Genomic DNA, 23,350 nt, shown 5'->3' with positions numbered 1-23,350 from the left:
AATTAAATGTGACCAATTTAAAAAGGAAAATGACAACAGATAAGGATGAACTATCAGCCTTACCTTTGAATTTCCTGGGTTTTGTCTGTATCTCGGCCCTGAAAAAGTTACATTCTTCTTTGCATTTAACATTACCGTTGATGAAATATGACATACATTACTGCAACTGTTCGACAGGGTCTGTACTGTTGCTATACTGATATTTTATTTTAGTTCATGTCCGCGGACCCCTACAGAGTGAACATCCAGCACTATCATTTAACAGCAGCCTTTTACCCTACATTTTAAATCCTTGTAACACCAAAAAAGCTATTGATCTAGTGTCTGAACTCAGTATATGCAGAAGTAGTAAATGCAAAAGCTACTAGTTTTATACTTCCCTCAGCTCAGTGTTAAACCACATCTACAAATGAACTCTAGTAACCAAATGTTATTTGATGTTTTTAAAACATTGATGTCACAATTTCAAATCCACAAACACATTCTCATATACGTACATCCTAATGAAATCTATTTGGGACGTATCATTTACCAAAAGTAAAAAGACGATGGCCAACATTTTTTTAAAAGCACCGAAGTTCCATGGACTTTCACGGAGACTTAGGCACCAAAATCACGCAGGAACTTCTGATAATTGGTCTTGACTGGCAAATTTGCCAACCTTTCAAACCAAACCCCTCACCTTTTAACTTCAGCTATACCATGATCTGCAGCGCCTGCTACCAAAGACAAGCAATTAAATGGTTAGTGTAGAATGCTAAACTAGATAAAACGCTTATCACTTAGGACAAAGTAACCCCATAATTAAAGAACAAAAACAAATGTGTATAAGCCATAAGAGAATGGACCAGATTCAGCCCTGCTATGCCAGAGGAAATGGGAAGGCATAGTGCCACTGCCAATGATGAGATGAGGCACCTTTACTTCTGCATGGAATTCCAGAGAACCACTTGAAAGGGGTTCAAATCAGCACAGAAGCAAACAACATACTTTGTTGCAACTACTATTTACAGTAATTTAGGCCAGCTTCCCCCATAGGTTTTGGGAGTAGGTTGAGAATCTGGCAAAGCTTAGTTAGGTCCCCTGGTGATTGGAAAATGCCAACCCCATGCTCCACTTGGAGTCCCTACAGTGCCACCCAACCCTACACTAATTGGGTAGTGGGATGGGTGGAACTCAACCCCAACCCCACCCAGCCTAGATATATGGGTACTTTCCTATGCATGCAGAAAGCAGAGGGGAATATAGGACCTAAGACTGTAAATTCTTCAGGACAAGGACCATGTTTCCAGATGGATCCATGAAGCCCCAGGTATACCCAGTGCATTGTAAAAATAATGTAACATTATGTTTAGGAATTCCAAGATCTGGCTGGGGTAACAGAGGCAGGCAGAAGAAAGAGTAAAGGAAATAAAGTTTGCTGAGAAACTGAAGGTGTATACCGCTTACATATACTGTAGTTATAGAATGGGTAGTTTACCAACCAGCTAGTTATACAATCTGCTTGTGTTTCCAGTTGATCAGTTGGTCCCTGGCTTTTGCTGACAGTTGGGTGGTTTTAACTCAGACTACTTTGCCCGTTCAGAAAAAAATATAGTCAGCGGATATAAAATGAAAAGTTTGAAAATTAGACAGTTCACCTGTGTAAAGTTTCTTTTACATTAGTTGCTTTCCTTCTTTCCACTGTGGAGGCATGAGATAGCACCCTTTGACAGAACAGTAAGCCAGCAATTTGACTGGTAGCTAGGACTCACTGTAGGCAAACTAGATAATACCATTTCAAAGCTTTATCTCTTAAACTGGATACTGCTGTCATACAATATGCATTTGAAAGCATTTTTCTGGATTTGACAAGAAAAAAGAACCTTAATCTAATAACCGTAGTGAACTCCCTATAAATACATCTATGGTAGAGCCTTTGATAAGTGTACCCATCATTTAATCTTATCAGTTCCCTCCCTGCTTTTTTGTGTTGAGTTTGAAAAGACCCATCAGGGAAACAAGTAATTCTTCATGTTCCATGAACACTCCTAAAATCATAAGGGGTTGATAGAGAAGATACGTTATCATCAAGCCACATGGTATCCATATGAAAAAGTTCAATCTTTAGCAGTTTAAGAGCCATTATAGATAGCATGTCCCTCACACAGAGAAGGTCTGCTTTGAGAAGGCTTAAACTAATGATTAGTAGACCACCTCAAACTGACAGATCAGAAACATTCTCAGAGGAAAATTTCAGCACATACCTTAAATGTCCCCAAAATACCCATCTATATAACACGATAAGACCTCATTAAAAAATCCTGTAAGGAACAGAGTGCTAGCATCACAGCTTAAGTGTGAAGTAGAAAATATCAAATTAAGACTAAATGGACAACTAGGGCACAGACAATATTAGAAAAATAATCAATACGTGAAATAATGTTTTATTGCAATCTGATTATATAATAGCATTTATATTCTAAAAAGAGCTTCACACACAAATCATTACATCATACCTGCTCTATCTTCAATGACTTTTCAATAAAATAGTTCTTGCTTCTCTGAAAAAAGACAGGATAACTGAACAATAGTTGTCTTATTACAGATTAGTAGTCTGACTAAAACATACCCTATTTGTAAATACAACAGCACTGTTGGTTGAATTAAATGTACCAGTTGTTGAGGAGGGTCTCACATTTTTCTCTTAATTACCAACCTGAATATCTATGAAAATTAAGAAATGCATAAAAGAAGTTCAGTTATGAGAGAGAAGAATTACGGTTCATTACTCTAACCTTTAGCTATATACAAGGGACTGTGATGACAGATAAAATTCTTTGTGTGTGTCAGCACTCCTAGATTAACAATCTTTATAGACCAACTACTCAATCATTCTTTTGTTTTTAATTCTTTTGCAATCAAGATGAATCACAACTTTCAGAGGCCATACAGCAACAACCCATATGAAAGACTGGTGGAGTGCTTGAATGGGTGAAACTTAAATGCAGGATCCTAGGTTCAGATATGCTTGTTTTAATGTAGTATAGAAACAGAAAAGCATTAAATACTGCCATCTTTTCCCTTTTTCTTCCCAACCAGTAATCTCTTCCACTGTAGCAGTCTACAACAGTAATTCCTACTAGCATTACTGACAAAGGAAATAAGTATCTCCCATTTTTCCCCTTATTAACTATTATCAAGTTTAAACATAGGGATGCACAAAAAGATCTCAATCCTAGTGGATCATGTCTAAGTATTTTTGGAGTAATTTAATCAGTCATTTAAAGCATAGTTGCTTACAGATACTCAGTGTAGCATTACTACAGTCTCGGAGCCTTAAAATTCCACGTGTCCTACAAGGGATTTCCTCCCCTACTGTGTGAATTCCCTTGAATAATACGGGAGTTCCTCTAAAAACAAAGGTAATTTTGCTTAAGGAGAGGTGCCGTAAAGTTTTCAGGACTGCACACATATGCTAATAGTGGTACCTAGTGAAAACACAATTTACAGTAACTCACCCTGAACCACATTGGTTTACATGGGGAAAAATAAGCACTTGTATTTTAATGAGTTGATGGGTTAAGATGCTAAACATTGTCAAGTCTAAAATTAAGCCAATACTAAAGACTTAACATGTAGATACCATATAATCATAGTAATAAAACAATTTATACTTTTCTATTGGGCCTTTCATTGAAAAGGAGTCCATCACTCTTTACACATTAAATATATACAGCATCACTGAAATCAAGCTAGGTGAGCAAGGAGGCAGCCACTGAACACAACACACTGGGGGGAAACAGTAGGGGAAAGGGGAATGTTTTGGCCAGTGACATGAAGGCAAACTCCTAATCTTACTAAAAACACCATTTGATTTTTAACATCCATGCAAAGCAGGCAGGAAATTTTTTTAAGGCCTCATCTTAAAAACCCACCCACACATCAAGATTCTATTTATCTACCTTAACTGGGACTTGTACCAGTGGTTTCAAGGTGTGTAAGTGTTTCACATCTGGTGGTTAGACTACTAAGCTCTCATTCCAGTTTATGAACATTTTCTCAAAGTTTACTAAATGTGGTTGCCTTAATTTCTGACACTGATAGTTGTATTTAAGACTTAGCTGCAAATGCAGACATCAAGCTAGTAATGCTCATAAATATTTGTTTTATTTCCCCCCATTAATACATCAGAAAGATAAATAAATGACAAGCTTCCCTTGTAGGACAGACTTACATTTAAGTGTTCTCAGATGGTTTGAATCAAAGCTATTTAGATTTAGACTTTGTGTTCAAATTAGCCTATTTATTGGGCCTGTTTTCAAAATACCATGATATTGAGCAGAAATATTACAACACTGTATCATCCCAACTTAAATATTATGTTAAATATTATATGACATTATGTTCCAGTACATTCAACAACATCAAGTTCAAGAGAAACCTTAAAAGCAAGCATATAGGTCAGCAAAGGCCTACAGTTCAAATTCAATTTTTGACACAGCAACTTTCAATAATACTGAAGACAAGGAATTGTTAATTTCCAACAAAATATATTCTTTAAACGGCATGATGGGTTTGCACAGCACTTTACAAAAACAAACAATTAACAGGTATTCAATATTAAACTCACTGACTGGTAGCCTGAGGATGACAGCCTTCAGAATCAGAGGGAGAAGATTGCAAGAAAGTAGGCGGTTTCTCCCAACTCACAAGGGAGAATAAGCCAGACTGGCCTGAGCTATGGATAGAGAGGTTACACTTAGGGTATGTCTACACCCAACCGCTAGTTCGGCGGCTGGGAATCGAAGTTCTGGGTTCGACTTATCGCGTCTTGTCTGGACGCGATAAGTTGAACCAGGAAGTGATCGCCGTCGACTGCGGTACTCCAGCTAGACGAGAGGAGTACCGCGGCGTCGACGGGGGAGCCTGCCTGCCGCGTGTGGACCGAGGTAAGTTCGAACTAAGGTACTTCGAACTTCAGCTACGTTATTCACGTAGCTGAAGTTGCGTACCTTAGTTCGAATTGGGGGGTAAGTGTAGACCAAGCCTAAGATAAGGTCACTGTTATTTTAAATCCACTTCTCTAAGTACCGAGTACCTCTTAGGCAAAATAAATCAGGCTTTGTTTTGAAAAAGCTGTTTTTATCTCACTGCAAATGCATGCTGTCACTGGCTCTGAAAGAGAGAACCCTTGCAGAGTCCAACCCCAGTTAAATCTGCTGAATTAGTCACACTTGATATCCAGGGGGCTGTAACCCAGAACCTGGTCTGAGAGTGGGTGAATTGTGGAATTCCATCCCAGAAGAGGTAAAGACATGATTTCTAATACCTATGTGGGGTGCACTCAGGGAGACCTAGAGATGGGACAATAGGGCAGCCTACCAAGGTACCATAACAACGGGTACTTTTCCAGTGGAAAAAGAAGGGTCTGCAAGGAAACAGCTTCTTCAAAACTTCAGGAGGAAATGGAGAATCTCCTCAGTACTGGAGAGGAAAAAACCAAACAAATTTACTTTTCATCAACTTAAGTTTCATTTTACTGCAATTATTAATTCACATAAAAGTTTTGCTTTGAGACAAAAATGTAGATTTTCCTATGAACTTACTAGAAATATAGTATGTGTTGGGAAGAGTTAGACATAAAAAGGATTCTAAAATTACTGAATTTGCTATCTTGAATACATGTAAGGTAGGATTAAAGCAAAGAAATGTCAGAAGGTTGCACAAAAGCATCTCCTTTGTGCTATAAACCTTTACAGCCAACTTTTATTCAGATATGGTGCACTGTGTCAACTCTGGGCGAGCGTCTTACTGGGAAAGGGGGCAGATCAGTGTAAAGGTGATCAAACAATCCTTGATCTCCTGAATGGACTTGTTACACTGACAGTAGTTTTCACCAATGAATGCAGATTTGGATCGACCAAAACATTTTGTGAATTCATGTCAATTTCGGCCTACATGGAAAAAAAATGGAAGCGTTGAAAAGGTGTGTTTGAACATTCTCAAAGTGAATCATTTTGATTTGTCAGTGTGGATTTTCAGAGATTTAGGTACCATTCACAAACCACAAGAGGTGAGTGGTCACATTTTATCCCAATAGTAGTGGGATGTGAGAGATGCAGGTTCTCACTCTGGGGCACTCTCTGATGAGTGCCCTTACTGCTAGCTAGGCTATTGGATAGCAATAGCTGGTGGACTGGATTCTTGCAGTTTCTCCTGCTGAGGCTGTTTTACTTTGTATGACTCATTGAATAATCATTGGACCAAGGACTTTAAGCCAGAGTTACAATGGGGGGAGGGATAGCTCAGTGGTTTGAGCATTCGCCTGCTAAACCTAGGGTTGTGGGTTCAATCCTTGAGGGGGCCACTTAGGGATCTGGGGCAAAATCAGTACTTGGTCCTGCTAGTGAAGGCATGGAGCTGGACTTGATGACCTTTCAAGGTCCCTTCCAGTTCTAGGAGATAGGATATCTCCATTAATTTCATTTAAAAACTGGGTGACTAGGCAACAAAATTGCAGATGAAATTCAATGTTGATAAATGCAAAGTAATGCACATTGGAAAACATAATCCCAACTATCCATACAAAATTATGGAGTCTAAATTAGATGTTACCACTCAAGAAAGATCTTGCAGACGTTGTGAACAGTTCTCTGAAAACATCTGCTCAATATGCAACGACAGTCAAAAAAAAGCTAAAAGAATGCTAGGAACCGATAATAAAATAGAAAATATCATAATGCCACTATATAAATCCATGGTATGCCCACACCTGCAGTTTTGGTCACCCCACCCCCCAAACAACATATTAGAATTGGAAAGGGTACAGAGAAGGGCAACAAAAGTGATTAGGGGCATGGAACAGCTTCCAAATGAAGAGATTAAAAAGACTGGGACTGTTCATCTGGGGGGGGAAGATGTCTAAGGGTCTATAAAATTATGAATGGTGTGGAGAAAGTAAATAGAGATGTGTAATTTGCCTCTTCACATAACATAAGAACCAGGGTCACCCAATAAAATTAATAGGCAGCAGGTTTAAAACAAACATGAGGAAATACTTTGTCACATAATGTACAGTCAACCTGTGGAGCTTGTTGCCACAGGATGTTGAAGGCCAAAATTATAACCAGGTTCAGAAGAGAATTAGATGAAGTCATGGAGGATATGTCCATCAACGGCTATTAGCCAAGATAATCAGGGATGCAATCTTATGCTCTGGGTGTCCCTAAACCTCTGACTGCCAGATGCTGGGAGTGGACAACAGACGATGGATCACTTGATAATTTCCCTGGTTTTTTCATTCTCTTTAAAGCATCTGGCACTGGCCACTGTCAGAAGACTGGATACTGGGCTATGTGGACCATTGGTCTAACCCAGTATGGCTCTTCTTATGTTCAGGTTAGTGCCCTAACCACTGGGGTATGGAATCATTCTTATGTTCAGACTCTGGCTAGGAGAAGATTCCTGTGGTGCAGGAACTGGAGAGAAAAAAAAGTCATAAGGTTGCTTTCAGGGGACCAGTCTTGGCATGCTGGGAGTGGGGCTGCACTTTGTAGCATTACGGAGATTTCAGGCAGTGCTGTGCCCATAGGCAGCTAAGGACAGGCAGCTGCCATAATTCTGACAGGGCCACCAGCGCTGTCTAAATTATGCAGGCTACAGCAGAGCAGCTCAAGGTTCAGGTAATACAAAGATGGCTTAAAGACACCATAAGACCCACTGTCTTACAGGCACAGCCCAGACTCTCATATTCCATGTTTTGCTTTGCAGGAGAGCACCAATCATGGCAGTTCGACAGATATACTATCTAGACACACTCAAAATAAATTTTATATATAAGCAGGTCTTAGAATTGGTAATTGTACTATTCTTTGTTGCCCTGAATAAATGACAAAATAGCAAGTAGTGGTGGGAAATATATTGGACTAAATGTAAGTTTAAGGAAGCAAGTAAGAAATTCTCTCATCATCAGGTCAAGGAAAAGCCATGAAGGCTTTCATCTCTGTATCTAAGATTTTTTTTAGTCTGAACCAACACCTTGCAAGTATTACCACTATCCTTTCACTGTGGCTTTCTACGACCTGATAATGTAACCAAGTCTCAAATTCATGACTTAAAAAAAAAAATCTAATAAAATGTGACCAATTAAGGGCATATTTTGCATTCTTTGCAATGTCTGTACATAAGAACACTTTCACTATGCCTGTTTACTACAGCATACACTGAAATTACAATTGCTATCACATTTCATCTACAACAAAGTTTTATTTTATTGTAAAGTATCAGAGTAGAAAAGTCAAAATGCTCAAAACAAACAAATCTAACCTAAGAGGACTCCTTATCCTCACTAGAACAGTTTGCTCTATATACATGCTTAATAAGAATAATCAGTCATTAATAACCACTGAACATTTGTAATAAATATCTGGTTCCAAGACCAAACCAGCCTGAGCAACATCAGTGGATTTATTGCTGAGATCATGTCTCCATTGCATGAAGGCTAAATGGAAGTTTTAATGTGCCTCAGCCAGCTGTATCAATGTAACTTATTCCCTCTAGTCAAGCAACACCAATTCCAGAAACTGCTATTATCCCCTTTTCTTTTAGTTTCTTTAACACTATACATTGCTATTAGAAAAGAACTGCAAATTGAACCATTACTAATCAGTCCATTCCTTCTGACCCTTAAGATTTTAGATTAATCTTTTAATGAATTATAATTTGTCCTACTATTTCAGTAAGTATCCTTATTGTAAAGCAGCATTTCTTTGCATTTTCCTTTATGGGCAAATTCTCTCCCCAGATCTCATCCTGAATTGAATTGGGCACCGGATTTGCACAGAGGAGTGGGGAGTGAAGAGTATCTGTATCTTGGCAGATCCTCCATTGCCATCCCATTCTCAATTCCCTGTGCAGGGCAGCACAGTATGGCCTCCCCAAATTCTGTCCTCCTTCAGCCGTTCCTCTTATGAATCAGAATCATCTCAGTTCCCTCACATGAACAGCCTCTGTACATTAGGAGGTGGGGGCAAGATTTGCCCCTTCTATATAATTAATTACTAAGCACAGCCAATATAATACTTTATAAGCACACAATCCTAAATTAGGTTAGAGGATTAGTTTATCAGTTTAGAGGATTTATCTTGTCTAGTATTCATATATTCTTAGTACTGAGGACAAAATCCTAATATTAATGGGGCTGCAATTTTTAAGGAGGCTGGTGCCCCAACTTCAAATAAGCAGCATGGAGCTACCTTAAAACTGCCATATCTGGACAGGGTGAGTTCCCCAGCTACTAAAATGTCAGTTCTGCACAAGTACCACCACAGGCTTGAGGATGTCACCACAGCATTTCATGCTTTGGCAATCCCCGCCAGTGATACAGACCTATATAGGGCTATTACAAGCCAGCATAGTTTGGAGAAGCCCCAAGATTGTGTAACTTATGTTGGGGGCCAAACTGGGCCACAGCAGCCTTAGGAATCTGGAAAGCATAAAGGAAGCTTGGTTACTTTTAACCCTTCCCTATTCAGCTCTGCCAACCAGAGTTCTAATGTAGCTGAGGATCTGAGTCAAGCTGATCATTATGCAGGTATAAATGAGCAAGTGCCACAATGCTACAGAAAGCTAGTAGAAAGTTTAATGGCTCATTTGCATGAACAACTTTGTCAAGATCCTTTGATACAAAATCAGTAAGGACAATATGGGAAGTATTGTAAACTAGTACTGTAAATACACACAATTTTAAAAACTAACTTTTGAGCTGAATTTTTAAATGTATTTTAAAGATATGTATTTCCTAGGATGATAATATAGGAAAAATGGATTGTTTTAGTAGTAGTTTTTTCATTTTTGTTTTATTTATTTGACAACTATTCAAAAAGTTAGTCACAAAAAGTTAGAGGCATAACTGTACGCCCTGGAAAAAAGTAACCAACTGTAGTGTCTAAATCAAATTTAGGGTCAACATCCTTGGAAACCAGCAAGAATTCTGGCACAAGGTTCCTCATGACAGAAAATGTGCTAGAAGGGGGAAAAAAGAGGGGTTGGTAGGGTGCAAATGAACTCTCCTCTGCTGAGGGAGCCACAGGTATTCAGTTCAGCCTGAAAAGTTGATGACATTGGCCACAGAGGGGTAGTGGCCAGGAGGTGCACTTATTCAGTACTTCCACGCTGCAGCTTCCTTCAGTGGAACTAAGGAAGCCTTTGGTTTAGTGCTTTAAGATTCCAGAAGGGATCAAAGGAATATTTCCTAGGTAGCACTAGGCCAGCCTGGTGTAGGATGTGCCATGTGCACTCCTGTATTCACAAGAATGAATCTCGCCCCGTGTCCATGATAAACTATCACAACTGAACCAATGGAACTGAAAATTAATCGTAATTGTTAGAAAGATGAAAAGTAGACACTGGAGTTGCCATTGCAATAGTTTCTAGTGTTGCCAATAAGGGATATACCTGTTCTCCAAAAGATTTTTTTAGGTTCTCAGATATTTCCTGAATAAACTCTGGAAGTTTCTGGGAAGTGTGTAGCTCTCCAACATAAAGATCTACTAACCAATCAGTAAGAGACCTACTTTTCAACTTACAGCCATTAATAGCCACTAATGGAAGTGAATTTAAGTGGGCTTTAAAAGGTAAAGGAGAGGGTGAAGATAAGTTATAAACTGAACAAAAATTTAGCAACATCTTACTAAATAAAATTAACCAAAGTTCTCTTTGCTGGCTGTGGAAATCTTTTTCCACACGTTCACAGAAGTTCTTGACAGTCTCTTCTGGGTGGACAATATCCAAAAGTTCTTGTTTCACTGGTAGGGACTCCACATAATCCAGTGGCAATTTTCCATAAAAGTCCCTCTGCTGTAGGAGCAGTGGTCCTGCAAGAAAAATATAAAGTATTAATAGTAACAGCATTTTTAAGAAAGCAGCTGAGCAGTGCTGCTATTTTGGGGGGAGGTGGGGCAGCACTAGGGGTTCTGTTTATAACCTCTTTTAGTACTAAATTATGTTGGCACAATTAACTAGTTCCATACTGACTGCCTAGTCAAGACAATTGCCTAGTTGTGTAAAGAATTATATAAGCCTTGGTTTACCACCTGATATATTATATGAAAAGCAAAATATTATTTGGAAAAGGACAAAAATCACAATCGTCTTAATTGTTTTAAATTTAAGTAACAATATACTGGAAACATACAAAATAACATGCATTGTATTGGAAGTGTTGCAAATGTTAATTGTCTGGCTATACCGGAAGAAGGAAAGGAGACACATAGATTCATAGATTCTAGGACTGGAAGGGACCTCGAGAGGTCATCGAGTCCAGTCCCCTGCCCTCATGGCAGGACCAAATACTGTCTAGACCATCCCTGATAGACATTTATCTAACCTACTCTTAAATATCTCCAGAGATGGATATTCCACAACCTCCCTAGGCAGTTTATTCCAGTGTTTAACCACCCTGACAGTTAGGAACTTTTTCCTAATGTCCAACCTAAACCTCCCTTGCTGCAGTTCTTCTTGTTCTATCCTTAGAGGCTAAGGTGAACAAGTTTTCTCCCTCCTCCTTATGACACCCTTTTAGATACCTGTAAACTGCTATCATGTCCCCTCTCAGTCTTCTCTTTTCCAAACTAAACAAACCCAATTCTTTCAGCCTTCCTTCATAGGTCACGTTCTCAAGACCTTTAATCATTCTTGTTGCTCTTCTCTGGACCCTCTCCAATTTCTCCACATCTTTCTTGAAATGCGGTGCCCAGAACTGGACACAATACTCCACTTGAGGCCTAACCAGCGCAGAGTAGAGCGGAAGAATGACTTCTCATGTCTTGCTCACAACACACCTGTTAATACATCCCAGAATCATGTTTGCTTTTTTTGCAACAGCATCACACTGTTGACTCATATTTAGCTTGTGGTCAACTATAACCCCTAGATCCCTTTCTGCCGTACTCCTTCCTAGACAGTCTCTTCCCATTCTGTATGTGTGAAACTGATTGTTCCTTCCTAAGTGGAGCACTTTGCATTTGTCTTTGTTAAACTTCATCCTGTTTACCTCAGACCATTTCTCCAAATCATTTTGAATTATGACCCTGTCCTCCAAAGCAGTTGCAATCCCTTCCAGTTTGGTATCATCTGCAAACTTAATAAGCGTACTTTCTATGCCAATATCTAAGTCGTTAATGAAGATATTGAACAGAGCCGGTCCCAAAACAGACCCCTGCGGAACCCCACTTGTTATGCCTTTCCAGCAGGATTGGGAACCATTAACAACAACTCTGAGTACGGTTATCCAGCCAGTTATGCACCCACCTTATAGTAGCCCCATCTAAATTGTATTTGCCTAGTTTATCGATAAGAATATCATGCGAGAATATCAAATGCCTTACTAAAGTCTAGGTATACCACATCCACAGCTTCTACCTCGATATAACCCGACCCGATATAACACAAATTCAGATATAACGCGGTAAAGCAGTGCTCTGGAGGGGCGGGGCTGCGCACTCCCGTGGATCAAAGCAAGTTCAATATAATGCGGTTTCACCTATAATGCGGTAAGATTTTTTGGCTCCCGAGGACAGCGTTATATCGAGGTAGAGGTGTATATGGGTTAATCAGGACGCAACTTTATTATTAGATGTCTGGGACTACCCAGCAGATAAAAGTGTACAGTGCAGGTAACTCCATGTTCATTCAATGTCCACCTGGGGGCTTCTGCCAGCCCCTGCCCCTCTTTTCCATCCTGGTCCCTGACAACCCATTGCTGGGACATTACCATCCCCCCACCTTGAATGAGGGTTAAGATGGGCTATAAAGGAATTGGGGGTTGGCTCCCTGCAATGCCAGTCATTGGCATCCCAAACCCCACCCTGTTCAGCTCCTTTAACAAACACCTCCTTTAAGTCGTTTACCAAGCCATTTATCTGATCATTGTATCACAGACTCATAGACTTTAAGGACAGAAGGGACCATTGTGATCATCTAGTCTGACCTAGTGAACATTGCAGGCCACAGAACCTCATCCACCCACTCCTATAATAGAGCCCTAACCTCTGGCTGAGTTACTGAAGTCCTCAAATCATGGTTTAAAGACTTCAAGTTACAGAAAATTTACCATTTACACTAGTGCAACCTGCCTGTGACCTGCGCCCTATGCTGCAGAAGATGGTGAAACCCCCCCACTGTATCCCTTCCCTATGGAGTAATAATAATAATAATAATTAATGGAGATATCCCATCTCCTAGAACTGGAAGGGACCTTGAAAGGTCATCGAGTCCAGCCCCCTGCCTTCACTAGCAGGACCAAGTACTGATTTTGCCCCAGATCCCCAAGTGGCCCCCTCAAGGATTGAACTCACAACCCTGGGTTTAGCAGGCCAATGCTCAAACCACTGAGCTATCCCTCCCCCCCATGCAGAGTACCTGCATGGGACATCTGCCCCACACTTACATAATGAGTTGTGACATCATAGCCTAACTCCCTTCCCTACTCGCTTTAACAAAGCTGTCTCCCCCCCCCGCCCGCCAACCCTCTGTGGGGAAGCCGAAGAAAACTCCACTTAGCCTTGGCCAATCTGGTGGTAAGGGAAAAATTCCTTCCCAGCCCTCCGAGAAAGGAGCAGCTAGTGCAATGCCCACAGTGGGTCCCAACCAAACCTGGTAGTTTGCCACTTCCAAGGGTGGGAGCTGCTCCACCTGCTCCAGGGAAAAGGAGCTTCTCCCACTGGGCTTGCTCTTATCAACTCCCCCGGTTTCTGAGGGATGAGTTAGTGTCACAATGCTGACCCACCCTACCTTTGCATCAGCATCTGTGCCTCTCTCCTCCCAAACCTTAAATTGATATACCCTTTTCCCCGGCAAGCCAGACAATGTCTCCCTTCCCTTCCCCCACCCTGCTGATTTAAGGTGCAATGTGGTCAGTTTCATTAAGAATTTCTAGTGATCAGTTATTTGATGTACACTTGCAGAAGCTGGGCCCAAATGCAGCATCTATTTATTAGCATAGTTCAGATTTTACCTTATGTTATTGCTGGGCTAGCTAAAGCACAAGCTGGTCAAGTAACTTTTCCCCAGGTCATGCACCAAGTCAGCTGGAAAAATGAGAATCCATGTCCCTCTCAGCGACTAAATACTAAGTTACAATACCTGTTTTTAGCAATCTCTGCAATACAGAGGTTAGGTATTGTATTAAAGTGTGTTCAATTAACTTTAAATAGGCAACATGTTGGCTCTTCAGACTGTCAGATTCTTCCTTTTAATAATCCCTAAATTTATTACTAAAATAGTTTACAAATGTATTGTTCAGGAGTAAATTAAATGGCCATACCAGAAATATGTTAATGCCCAACACATGGTGTTTGGGTTGCTATAAAATGAAATAGTTTCTTTAACATAACGTCTCTTTATTAGCCTATCTTTTGAAAAGGTAAATTGCAGTTTAAACTTCAATAGAAGATTATTGTACCATGTGCATACCAGTAAATCTAGCCACAATAGCTAGAGAATTTTAATGTAGTTAATGCTGCTTTAACAGCAGCTATAACACTGTTTTAATCTAACACTGATTACGTAAAGTAGCTACAATAACTTTTGCAAAGTGAAGCCTTTTTGGAGAAAAAGAGAATACCTTGTAAAAACCTGAATACTAGAGGGAGAAAGAGAAAATGAAAGTTAATGCAGAAATGCTCCAAATTACAGCTACCAAGCCTTAGAGAATCTAAGATGAATGTGTAATGCAGTTCCCACCACCATAGTGTCAAACTGGCTGACAGGCCAAAACCCAGAATCTGACAAAGGCAAAGATAAGGCTGCATGCAGTCTGTACAGTTGCCAGAAGACCTTGATGAATGCAAGTGCAAGTAGATCTCCCCGAGGACAAGAGGATCATCCACTGCCTATTCTTCACAAAGGCTCAGGAAAAATGCACATCTGTCAGTGCAATGCCATTTTCTATTGAAGGGTTGGGCTTACTATAATATTGGCTCTTGCATCACTTAGACCAATTGAAGGGAGGCCAGGTATTGGCTTGGCATGTCAGATACATGGGTCAGTAGATAAATAAAACACCTGGGAGACTCAGCATTGAAGCTCATCAAACATACTAAGGTAGAACAGCAGAGGAATGTATTGATTATGAGATGATGTCTGCCCAACAGACACAGAAGTAGCCTTTAGGGGGCAGGAGAAGACTGTAAATACAGAAGTCTTATAATGCCAGAAACCAAACATAATTTTGTCTCTAGCTGAATTAAGTTATAAGTCATCTAAATACAGTGCATTCTTTTGCCTTATGTGGTTATGTGCAGAATGATCACCATCACAAAGATTTGGACACGGGATATAATGCATAGAGATTAGATTGACACAAAGTAGGTGTGAACAGTACAAGCAACATAAATCTTTGTTTTAGCAGATGAGACATCAACTGTCTTTTTTAAAACAGTCAATTTTTTGCATTAGCTTTGTTCATGAACATGGTAAGTTAATTCAGCTGGTATAGCATTTATCAAGACATGATCTAAGAATTCTGTCACTAAAGAAAAAAAATTATTAAAAGCATGCATTGTAAATTGTATTGGGAGTAATGTATGCATGATAAACTATGGTCTCCCTCCTACTGGTACCCCTCCTCTCCTCCCCCCCCACCCCCCAACAGCAGTTCTGACAACTACAAAGTGTCCTTTCTTCAGCTAGTTTGCCAGCAAACTGTATTCTTCAAAGATCATCACGGTCATAAATACCGAGCAAGTTTTCATTTAAATATATAAACACGACATGGAAAACTAGACTAGTAAATCGCTATAGACATCATTGCAATATAGATTAAAACAATTTAAACAATTCTGTAGATTTGCTTGGTAACTGGGTAATCTTTATGTTCACTCACTAAAATCTTTCAGAATATAACTCTCTAACTCATCATGGGAGTATAAAACATTTTAAACAAAAACAAAGAAAAAAATCAAACCACTCAAACCCTGAAAAAAATTTACAAGTCAGGGATATATTATGTTAATTTCATATTTTTATGAGAATCTGAATAAGTGAAAAAATCATAAGGATTTTGTCTATCGTGACCAAAACAGCTTTTAAAGTTTATTTTAAACATTTCTTTTAACATAGTATTGTATTTTAACCATCAGCAAAGAAGGATGCTATGAACTTCATATGGACTCATTTAACACTGGACAATTTCTTAAAACCAGTTTAGCATAAATGCACTCACCCCCATGCTGAAGTAGCAGTTTGCCAATTTCTACATGTCCGTTTGACAGTGCATCATGCAAAGGAGTCACCCCGTCCACTTGACTGAGCAGGTCTACCTCTGGACAACGTTGCAAAATTTCACGGACACACACTGTGCTACCATGGTTACAGGCTTCATGCAATGGCGTCCAGCCAGCATAGTCTGAATTATAAATCAAGGGAAGTTTTAAAAGAGCAAAAGTAGTAGTAAACTGTTCATAATATTATAATTCTGATTCATTAAACAGCACTACCTTCATTCTGCTAAATAGCACCACACTTACCTTTTAACATTTGAAGTTTAATCCCATTTTACCATTTTAAAATAATAAAAAGAAATTCATTCAAAAACATATGGAAAATTTTTAAGACTTCACATATGACTTAATAGAAAACATGCTTGGACTTTAGTTACAAGCTAGCTGTTCAAAAAACCTGTGCTTTAAGTCATGACTCCATATTATTAAAACAATTAAGATTTTCTTTAATTATTTCTAAAAGGTGAACTTTGTATTTCAAAATGAAAATACTAAAATTATTTGGTTGGTTTAATATGTTGGTTCAGTACAGAAAATCAACAAGCTTACCTTTAACATTAATGTCTGTTCCAGGGAAAGGGAGAAGCTGAATCAATCTCTCCACTTTGTTTCTTATGCAAGCTATATGCAGGGCTGTCTCTCCTACCATAAAAAATTAATGGATTATACTAGACTAGGCAAGATAGCAACTAAAGAAAATAATCAACTAGGAACTAGGAGATCTGGCTGCATGCCAGAAAATTCAATAATGAGTAAAATTTTCCTTTGTCCTGTTTAAACATCTTTAAAAAAAAAAAAAAAAAAAATTCAAAAAAACCCACAGAGCTTCTGTTCCATCACAGATCCAGCAATGAAATTGTACTGCAAAAGGTTTAACACTGGAATTATCGCCCCCCAATTCAAGGTTTAAAGCTTCAATCACACTATAAAAGCACTGAATGATCACAGAACACCAAAAATACTGGGTTTTCAAGCAATAAAAGTTTAGCGTGCAGTTGCCCTCCCTTAAATTTATTCATGAACCTACGTTAAATGTATGGTTCTTTTTACACAGCATTTATAGCTTAATTCAAATGAATGTTTCTGGCTAAGCACGAGTGCCTCTACACATTCAAGTATAATTCAGAATTTCAAATCTGTTAACAGATGGTTTGCTGTTTCTCAATAGGCTGTCTGACTTGGCTACCATGGGGGGGGAGGGGGGGGAAGAGAGAGAGAGAGAGAGAGAGAGAGAGAGAAATGAAGAAGTCGTTTAAAAAAAAAAAAAAAAACACAAGGAAAAAAAAAAAAAATCATCCACAGAGGCAAGGTACCATTTAAAGCTGAAAAGCAAGAGACTGAACTGCTGTGTATAAGTAAAGACACAGTTAATGAATACATGGTAAGAACTTCAGGCCTACTGTATGTATAAATTTGTTTTCAATAAGTGATTATATCTGAAAAAAAGCCAGAGCAAAATCTTGATGCAAGCTGACTGAAGATACAACAGCAAACAGGTTAGAAATGAAATATATATCAGACTAATTTTCTCCATCTATACAATAGTGCCCAGACAGTGTCTTTTTATTATATTTAGTGCGCACATTAAAGAACAGCTGTCAGTTCCCTACTAGCTCTTTTTAGTAGAATTTTTATTTTTTATTGAGCTGCTACTTGAGATTTTGGTAGAGAGATGGGGGAGATGAAGAGTTGACCGTTTTCTGCCCTATTCCTTTAGTTCATTTTGCCTTTATAAAGGCAGTATACAATCATTCACATTAATTTTACTTACAGAAGCAGTAAAGGGAAAGGGCACCAATTTTTAAAATGCATGGTCTGGCTCTGTTACTGATGAAATTATTTAAAAAAAAAAAAAATCCCAAAATGGGATGAATGTTTTGTCCCTCATTGTTTGTGACATACACTACTAAATATAAAACCTTGAATGATCAGGGCTTTTTTTTGCCAATTTTACTCCAGTTCTCCCTTGAGTGTCTACATGATAGATATATTTGTATTAGAAACACTATAGAGAAGGTTCAGATTAAAAAAAACAACAACCAAAAAAACAGTTCCAGCAAGTGATTCTGGCCAGGTACAGACTTGTGTAAAGTGCATTTTATTAAATTTGTATAATAAGTGAGGCCTGAGTGAATTACTGCAGTGCTATTTCATTCTAAGGTACTTGGGTTCCAGTATAGTTAAGACTAAAAGCCAAATGCATTTCATAGTCTGGGCTCAATGCCTGGAAGAAAACTGTCCATATGCTTAACACAGCTATGCAACATAGCATACTTCTCAGTCTTTGTTCACAAAATGTCTAGGACTGAAAGAGATGAAGACTGAATTATACTTTCAAATCAGAAGACGTTGATCCTACCAAGTACAGGTTGAGGTGGATTAGTAAAGTAAGACGGGCAAGACTGGAATGAGCTCACACAAGCTATACACGTTCATATTTTTTGGGGGGTGGGAGGGGAAATAGAGAAAGTAGCTTTATTTCACCATATACAAAATGATTTCTCTCTCAAATAAATGTTGAAAACAACAAATATGATACACCAGGAAGTATTTCTTGGGTTTGGGACATCTCTTTAGCTCAGCATTCATCACGGCAAGTGTATTAAACCTGAAAGTACTGATTATAACCATATGAAATTTTTAGCATAAATTAGATATACAGAATACCTTTAATATTAGTCTTATAAAAGTGCATCTCTTCATCCAAAGGATGACGATTCTCTTTGGTGTTTGACACCTCAACTTCTGCTTTCATCCTTAACTTCTTTGATAATGGAGGGAATTTACTGAAGATCAGTTCACTAAACGGAAATCAAGCAATGACAAGTATATTTTTATGAAACTAATCTTTTTGGAAAATTATTAAATGTATGTACATATTTAACGTTATTACAGCATGTATATACTCCATACATACAATGTGTGTTTCAGAATTAGAGAGTCTGAAATTTAATATTAAAAACAACGAGGAGTCCGGTGGCACCTTAAAGACTAACAGATTTATTTGGGCATAAGCTTTCGTGGATACAGACTAACACGGCTACCCCTCTGAAACTTAATCTTAATTGTATTTTAAAAACATTTGGCAAAGTATATACTTGTTAAAAGCAGTAATTATATGGCGAACAGACTTTAAAAAATTCTGTGAATACTTACATTTTCCCATTATTAATGTAAAATGCTTCCCTAGGGAAATGAATGTGCATCAATATACGTATAAATCGAGAGAGGAAAAAACCTACTCAGATGTGTTACAAGTTTAAAATGGAGCTTTCTGCCAGTCACAGTAATTTGCAGACAACAACACAGGTCACATAAAGTTCAAGAAATGTGTCAGGTCAGAAGCTGTCCCCCAAAGCAGAATAAAACTGGTGATGTTATAGGTATTACTTACGGTAGATCAGGCAGCTGTTTGGCTTGGTTCTGCTTATCACCATTTAGCATCAGTAATGCCCTTTGAGACTCAGGGCAAGGCCACTGCCCTATTTTCTTTTTCTTCACTTTCTGCACTTTCCCAGTCTCATGCATACCTACTTCTCCTAAAGCAGGCAAATAGGAACAAACCTGTTGCAAAAATAATATGTTTGTTACAATTTTTATGACTGTGTTTAGGAAAAAAGAAGTAGTGCTTAACTGGTAATTAGAAATTACAATTCATTTTCCCTCCATCTTTTCCTGCATTTACTCTACTTAAGACAGTCTCCTACCACAATCACATTACTACACCCATTACTTTAAAAAAAGTTTAAGAATGTTCATACTGCTAAGGTGGGACTACTTAGGTAGCAAGATACTACTCAACAGGAGTTCAGGTGGCAAAATTAGGCCAGAAATTAATACCACCCTGGGGAGGACAGGGGAATCTCTATGAGGCCAAGAAAAAATTGCAAAAGGAATGAGAATTTGCCTTATGCACTGAAAAAATGTTTCCATTTACTCTACTGTGCAATTGTCATATGAAGACTTAATAATGCTGACTATGTTATATAAACATTAGTAGAGTTTTCTATTGTGTATGTGTTGATTACACATGTTAAAGCTAGCTCGTACGTTCATTTCTTGGCTTGTTTTGTCAGGTTACATATGTCTTTCCCCAGTGCTCTGCTTAAAGACAATTTATGGTGAACAATGCATTAAAAAGTTCCAATCTATCTTGAATTCTTCTATATCCATATGTAAACTGAAGGCAACTGTTCTGTATAGAAGATTTGCGAAGCTGTCTGACTTTGAATCCACCTTCAAGAATTTAGGGGTTTAGGCTGATTTTCCACTTTAATAGAGCTCCACTCTCTACTGCCCCCTCCTCTCCCTGTCCTGCCTACAACATATCCTTTGAAGATATTCTTGACATTCCCTACCCAAGCACCAGAAATTGTGATGTGAAGGTAGCAACTTTGACAGAAGCAGAAGATGGAACATTAACAGGAGAAAATTTAGATGGAACACTCCTGCCCAGAAGCATGAAACAAAGTTGTGTTTGGGAAGAATATAGTGGTTAACCTTAAAAAAAAAAAAAAAAATTGCCTTTTTTCAGTATTGACTTTATCACACAAAATTGGGCATATTCCTACACCTGGAATTTAATATTGCAATAAAAAAAGATTATTTTTAAATGTTTTTCACTTTATCTGATGGTGTAGGCTGCCACATTAACAAGACAGTTGTCACTAAGAATTGCTTGGTAAGCAAAAAAAAAAAAATCATATCCATATTTGAACTATGATTTCAGATCTGTGGCAAGATAAACCCAATCCTAATATTATTTTTCATTTAAATGCTTTAAATTCTCCAAGGATGGAATGCCACACAGGCAATGCATATCTCCTCTAACTGTGGTGTAGGACAAGGAGAAGGCAAATAAGAAAGAATTATTGGTTTCCAGAATTCCATCTCATTAGTCTGTTAGTCAGATTACATTCCAAAGTATAGTTCAGTATCAAGCAGTACAAATGCTACTTACTATTTTGTGAAGAGAAAGAGGTTCGGCAGAAATAGTAATGTTCCTCCGTAAACATAAATGTTTAAAGACTGCCTCTGCAACAAACATTTGAAGCCAGAGAGATGGTATGGAACAAATGAACATTTTTAATTCCTCTGTTGAAAAGTCTAGGTTGGGGAAAAATTAAAAAAAGAAACCAAACAAATAAAAGACAGATACAATACACGAGCCCTATTCATGAAGGTGAAATCATAGTTCATCCCCCCCCCCCCCCCCCCCCCGCTGGATTTCTTTCCTACTACTGCTAATTCATAAATTAAATTAGTAAAACGGCCAATTTACAAAAAACATATAATCCAGTAGCTAACAAGCAGAGTTTTTGTGACACTGCTCATCAGGTTTTTAAAAGTGAATCTGCTTAAAATATTAAATCAGTCTTTTATTTAAAAATGATTCTCTGATACAATCTGCATAACAGCTATGCTAAGATTTTTGAAAAGGAAAGTCTTTATTCAAGGAAGTTACACTAGTGATAATCTTCAAAATTTCAGATAGGACAATATAAATACCATCCATATTAAAAAAAAGAAAGTATGAAACATTAGCCAAAAAGGCATATAACAAAAGCAACATGGTGCACTAGCAAATCCTGGATGAATATTATGCTGTCATGATGCTGACATGTTAATAGTATTCAATATCAGGAATGTCCAATGATTGTAACAAAGCTGGAGATGGGAGCTAACTCCCCTCCCCCCAAACATGCTCAACATTGTTTATAACCAAATCTTTTATCACCTATTTTGACAAATTTCATATTCCATATGAAGGCATTTAGAACACTTTCCCTCCTCCCCCAAATTAATAAATTAGATGCTACATTTGTATATAATGTGTATTTGGTTAAAGTAACAAGGTTTTTTATTAAGTTGAGGGTATGTCTACACGGTGATAGAAAAAAAAAACACCCAGCACCAACTCTCAGAGCCCAGGTCAGCTGACTTGGGTTCATGAGGCTTGGGTTGCAGGGCTATAAAATTGCTGTGTAGACGTTCAGACTTGGGCTGGAGCCTGGGCTCTGAGACCCTCTGCCTTCGTGGGGTCTGAGATTCTGAGCTCAGGATCCCAAGCCCGAATGTCTACACTACAATTTTATAACCCCGCAGCCTAAGCCTCGTGAGCCCAAGTCAGCCGACCTGGACCAGCTGCAACAGGTCTTTTATTGCAGTGTAAATGTACCCTCAGTTTTTGTGTAAGGGATCTTCATTAGAGGAGGGCAAGTGGATTTAGAACAGAAATGCCTTTCCTGGATTACTTCCTTTCTGGATATGGCCTTTTCCCAATTATGAGATTTTTGGGAAGCCTGCAGGCAGCTCAGACTTGTCTGTGAAGCTCCAGGATTTTGCCTTACTCCTTCTGCAGTGTCTCTAGAGGAGTACATCCAAAGCTGTTCATCCAAAGTGAAAACACTATGGGCCGGATCCTCTACTGAGATCCAGCTTCACACCACTCAGGAGGAGGAAAGGGGCTGGAACCCATCTCCAAGTAACCTGCCAGCTCTGAGCCCTATTATTACCACCTCCCACTCCCCTGGTGTGGGGAAGGTGTGGAGGGTGGAAAGGGGACATGGTGGAGCAGAGCTTCACTATGCCTATCCTTCACTGGCATAGGGTCCACTAAAGGATCCTAAACCAATTGTGGAACTTACAAGCTGCCTGGCAGCAACATAAATTTTACTGGGGCCAGGGCTACCCCTGAGAATCAAAGTGCAGTAATTGGTTCCCCAGCAGCCCCCTTCTCTTCTGCATTAAGCAGAGGTCTGATGCAGAAAAGAATCTACCCTAAATCCTTATTAGTAGATTAAAAACATTCTTCTTAAAAGTAATGCCTTATTCTACTAGGCCACAGGAAGACATTGTGTAAGAGCAGAAAGTATAGAGTGGACTTGGGGAGATCACTTCCAGACAGGAAGTGGTCAGGTAACAAGCATTCCATTCTAGACTCTGACCTCTACCTTGTAAATTTGGGATTCAGTGAACAGTAAAGAAAAACAAATTGCTAGGGAGGAAGAGAGAGAGGTAAGCAGCACATTAAGACTTATCTCTTTCCCCAAAAGGTACTATAACATTATTTAGAGGCCACTAGCTAG

General features: G+C 38.8%; 1 protein-coding gene across 1 annotated transcript in view; it reads right to left on the bottom strand.

Annotated features, from left to right (window-relative positions):
• Positions 1-10,353: 10,353 nt before the first annotated feature.
• Positions 10,354-23,350, bottom strand: part of SLF1 (SMC5-SMC6 complex localization factor 1) — an 86,792-nt gene continuing 73,795 nt past the window's right edge. The window contains exons 13-18 of the mRNA XM_065405891.1: positions 21,223-21,368; positions 19,657-19,826; positions 18,930-19,063; positions 16,812-16,904; positions 16,205-16,387; positions 10,354-10,856 (exon numbers count right to left, since the gene is read on the bottom strand). Of these exons, the coding sequence (XP_065261963.1) occupies positions 10,354-10,856; positions 16,205-16,387; positions 16,812-16,904; positions 18,930-19,063; positions 19,657-19,826; positions 21,223-21,368 (1,229 nt within the window). The remainder of the gene's footprint in view (positions 10,857-16,204; positions 16,388-16,811; positions 16,905-18,929; positions 19,064-19,656; positions 19,827-21,222; positions 21,369-23,350) is intronic.

Source organism: Emys orbicularis, chromosome 6 (genome assembly GCF_028017835.1).
Source record: "Emys orbicularis isolate rEmyOrb1 chromosome 6, rEmyOrb1.hap1, whole genome shotgun sequence".
Lineage (NCBI taxonomy): Eukaryota > Metazoa > Chordata > Testudines > Emydidae > Emys > Emys orbicularis.
Note: the sequence above shows the minus strand (reverse complement) of the source record. Positions and strands in the feature narration are given on the sequence as shown.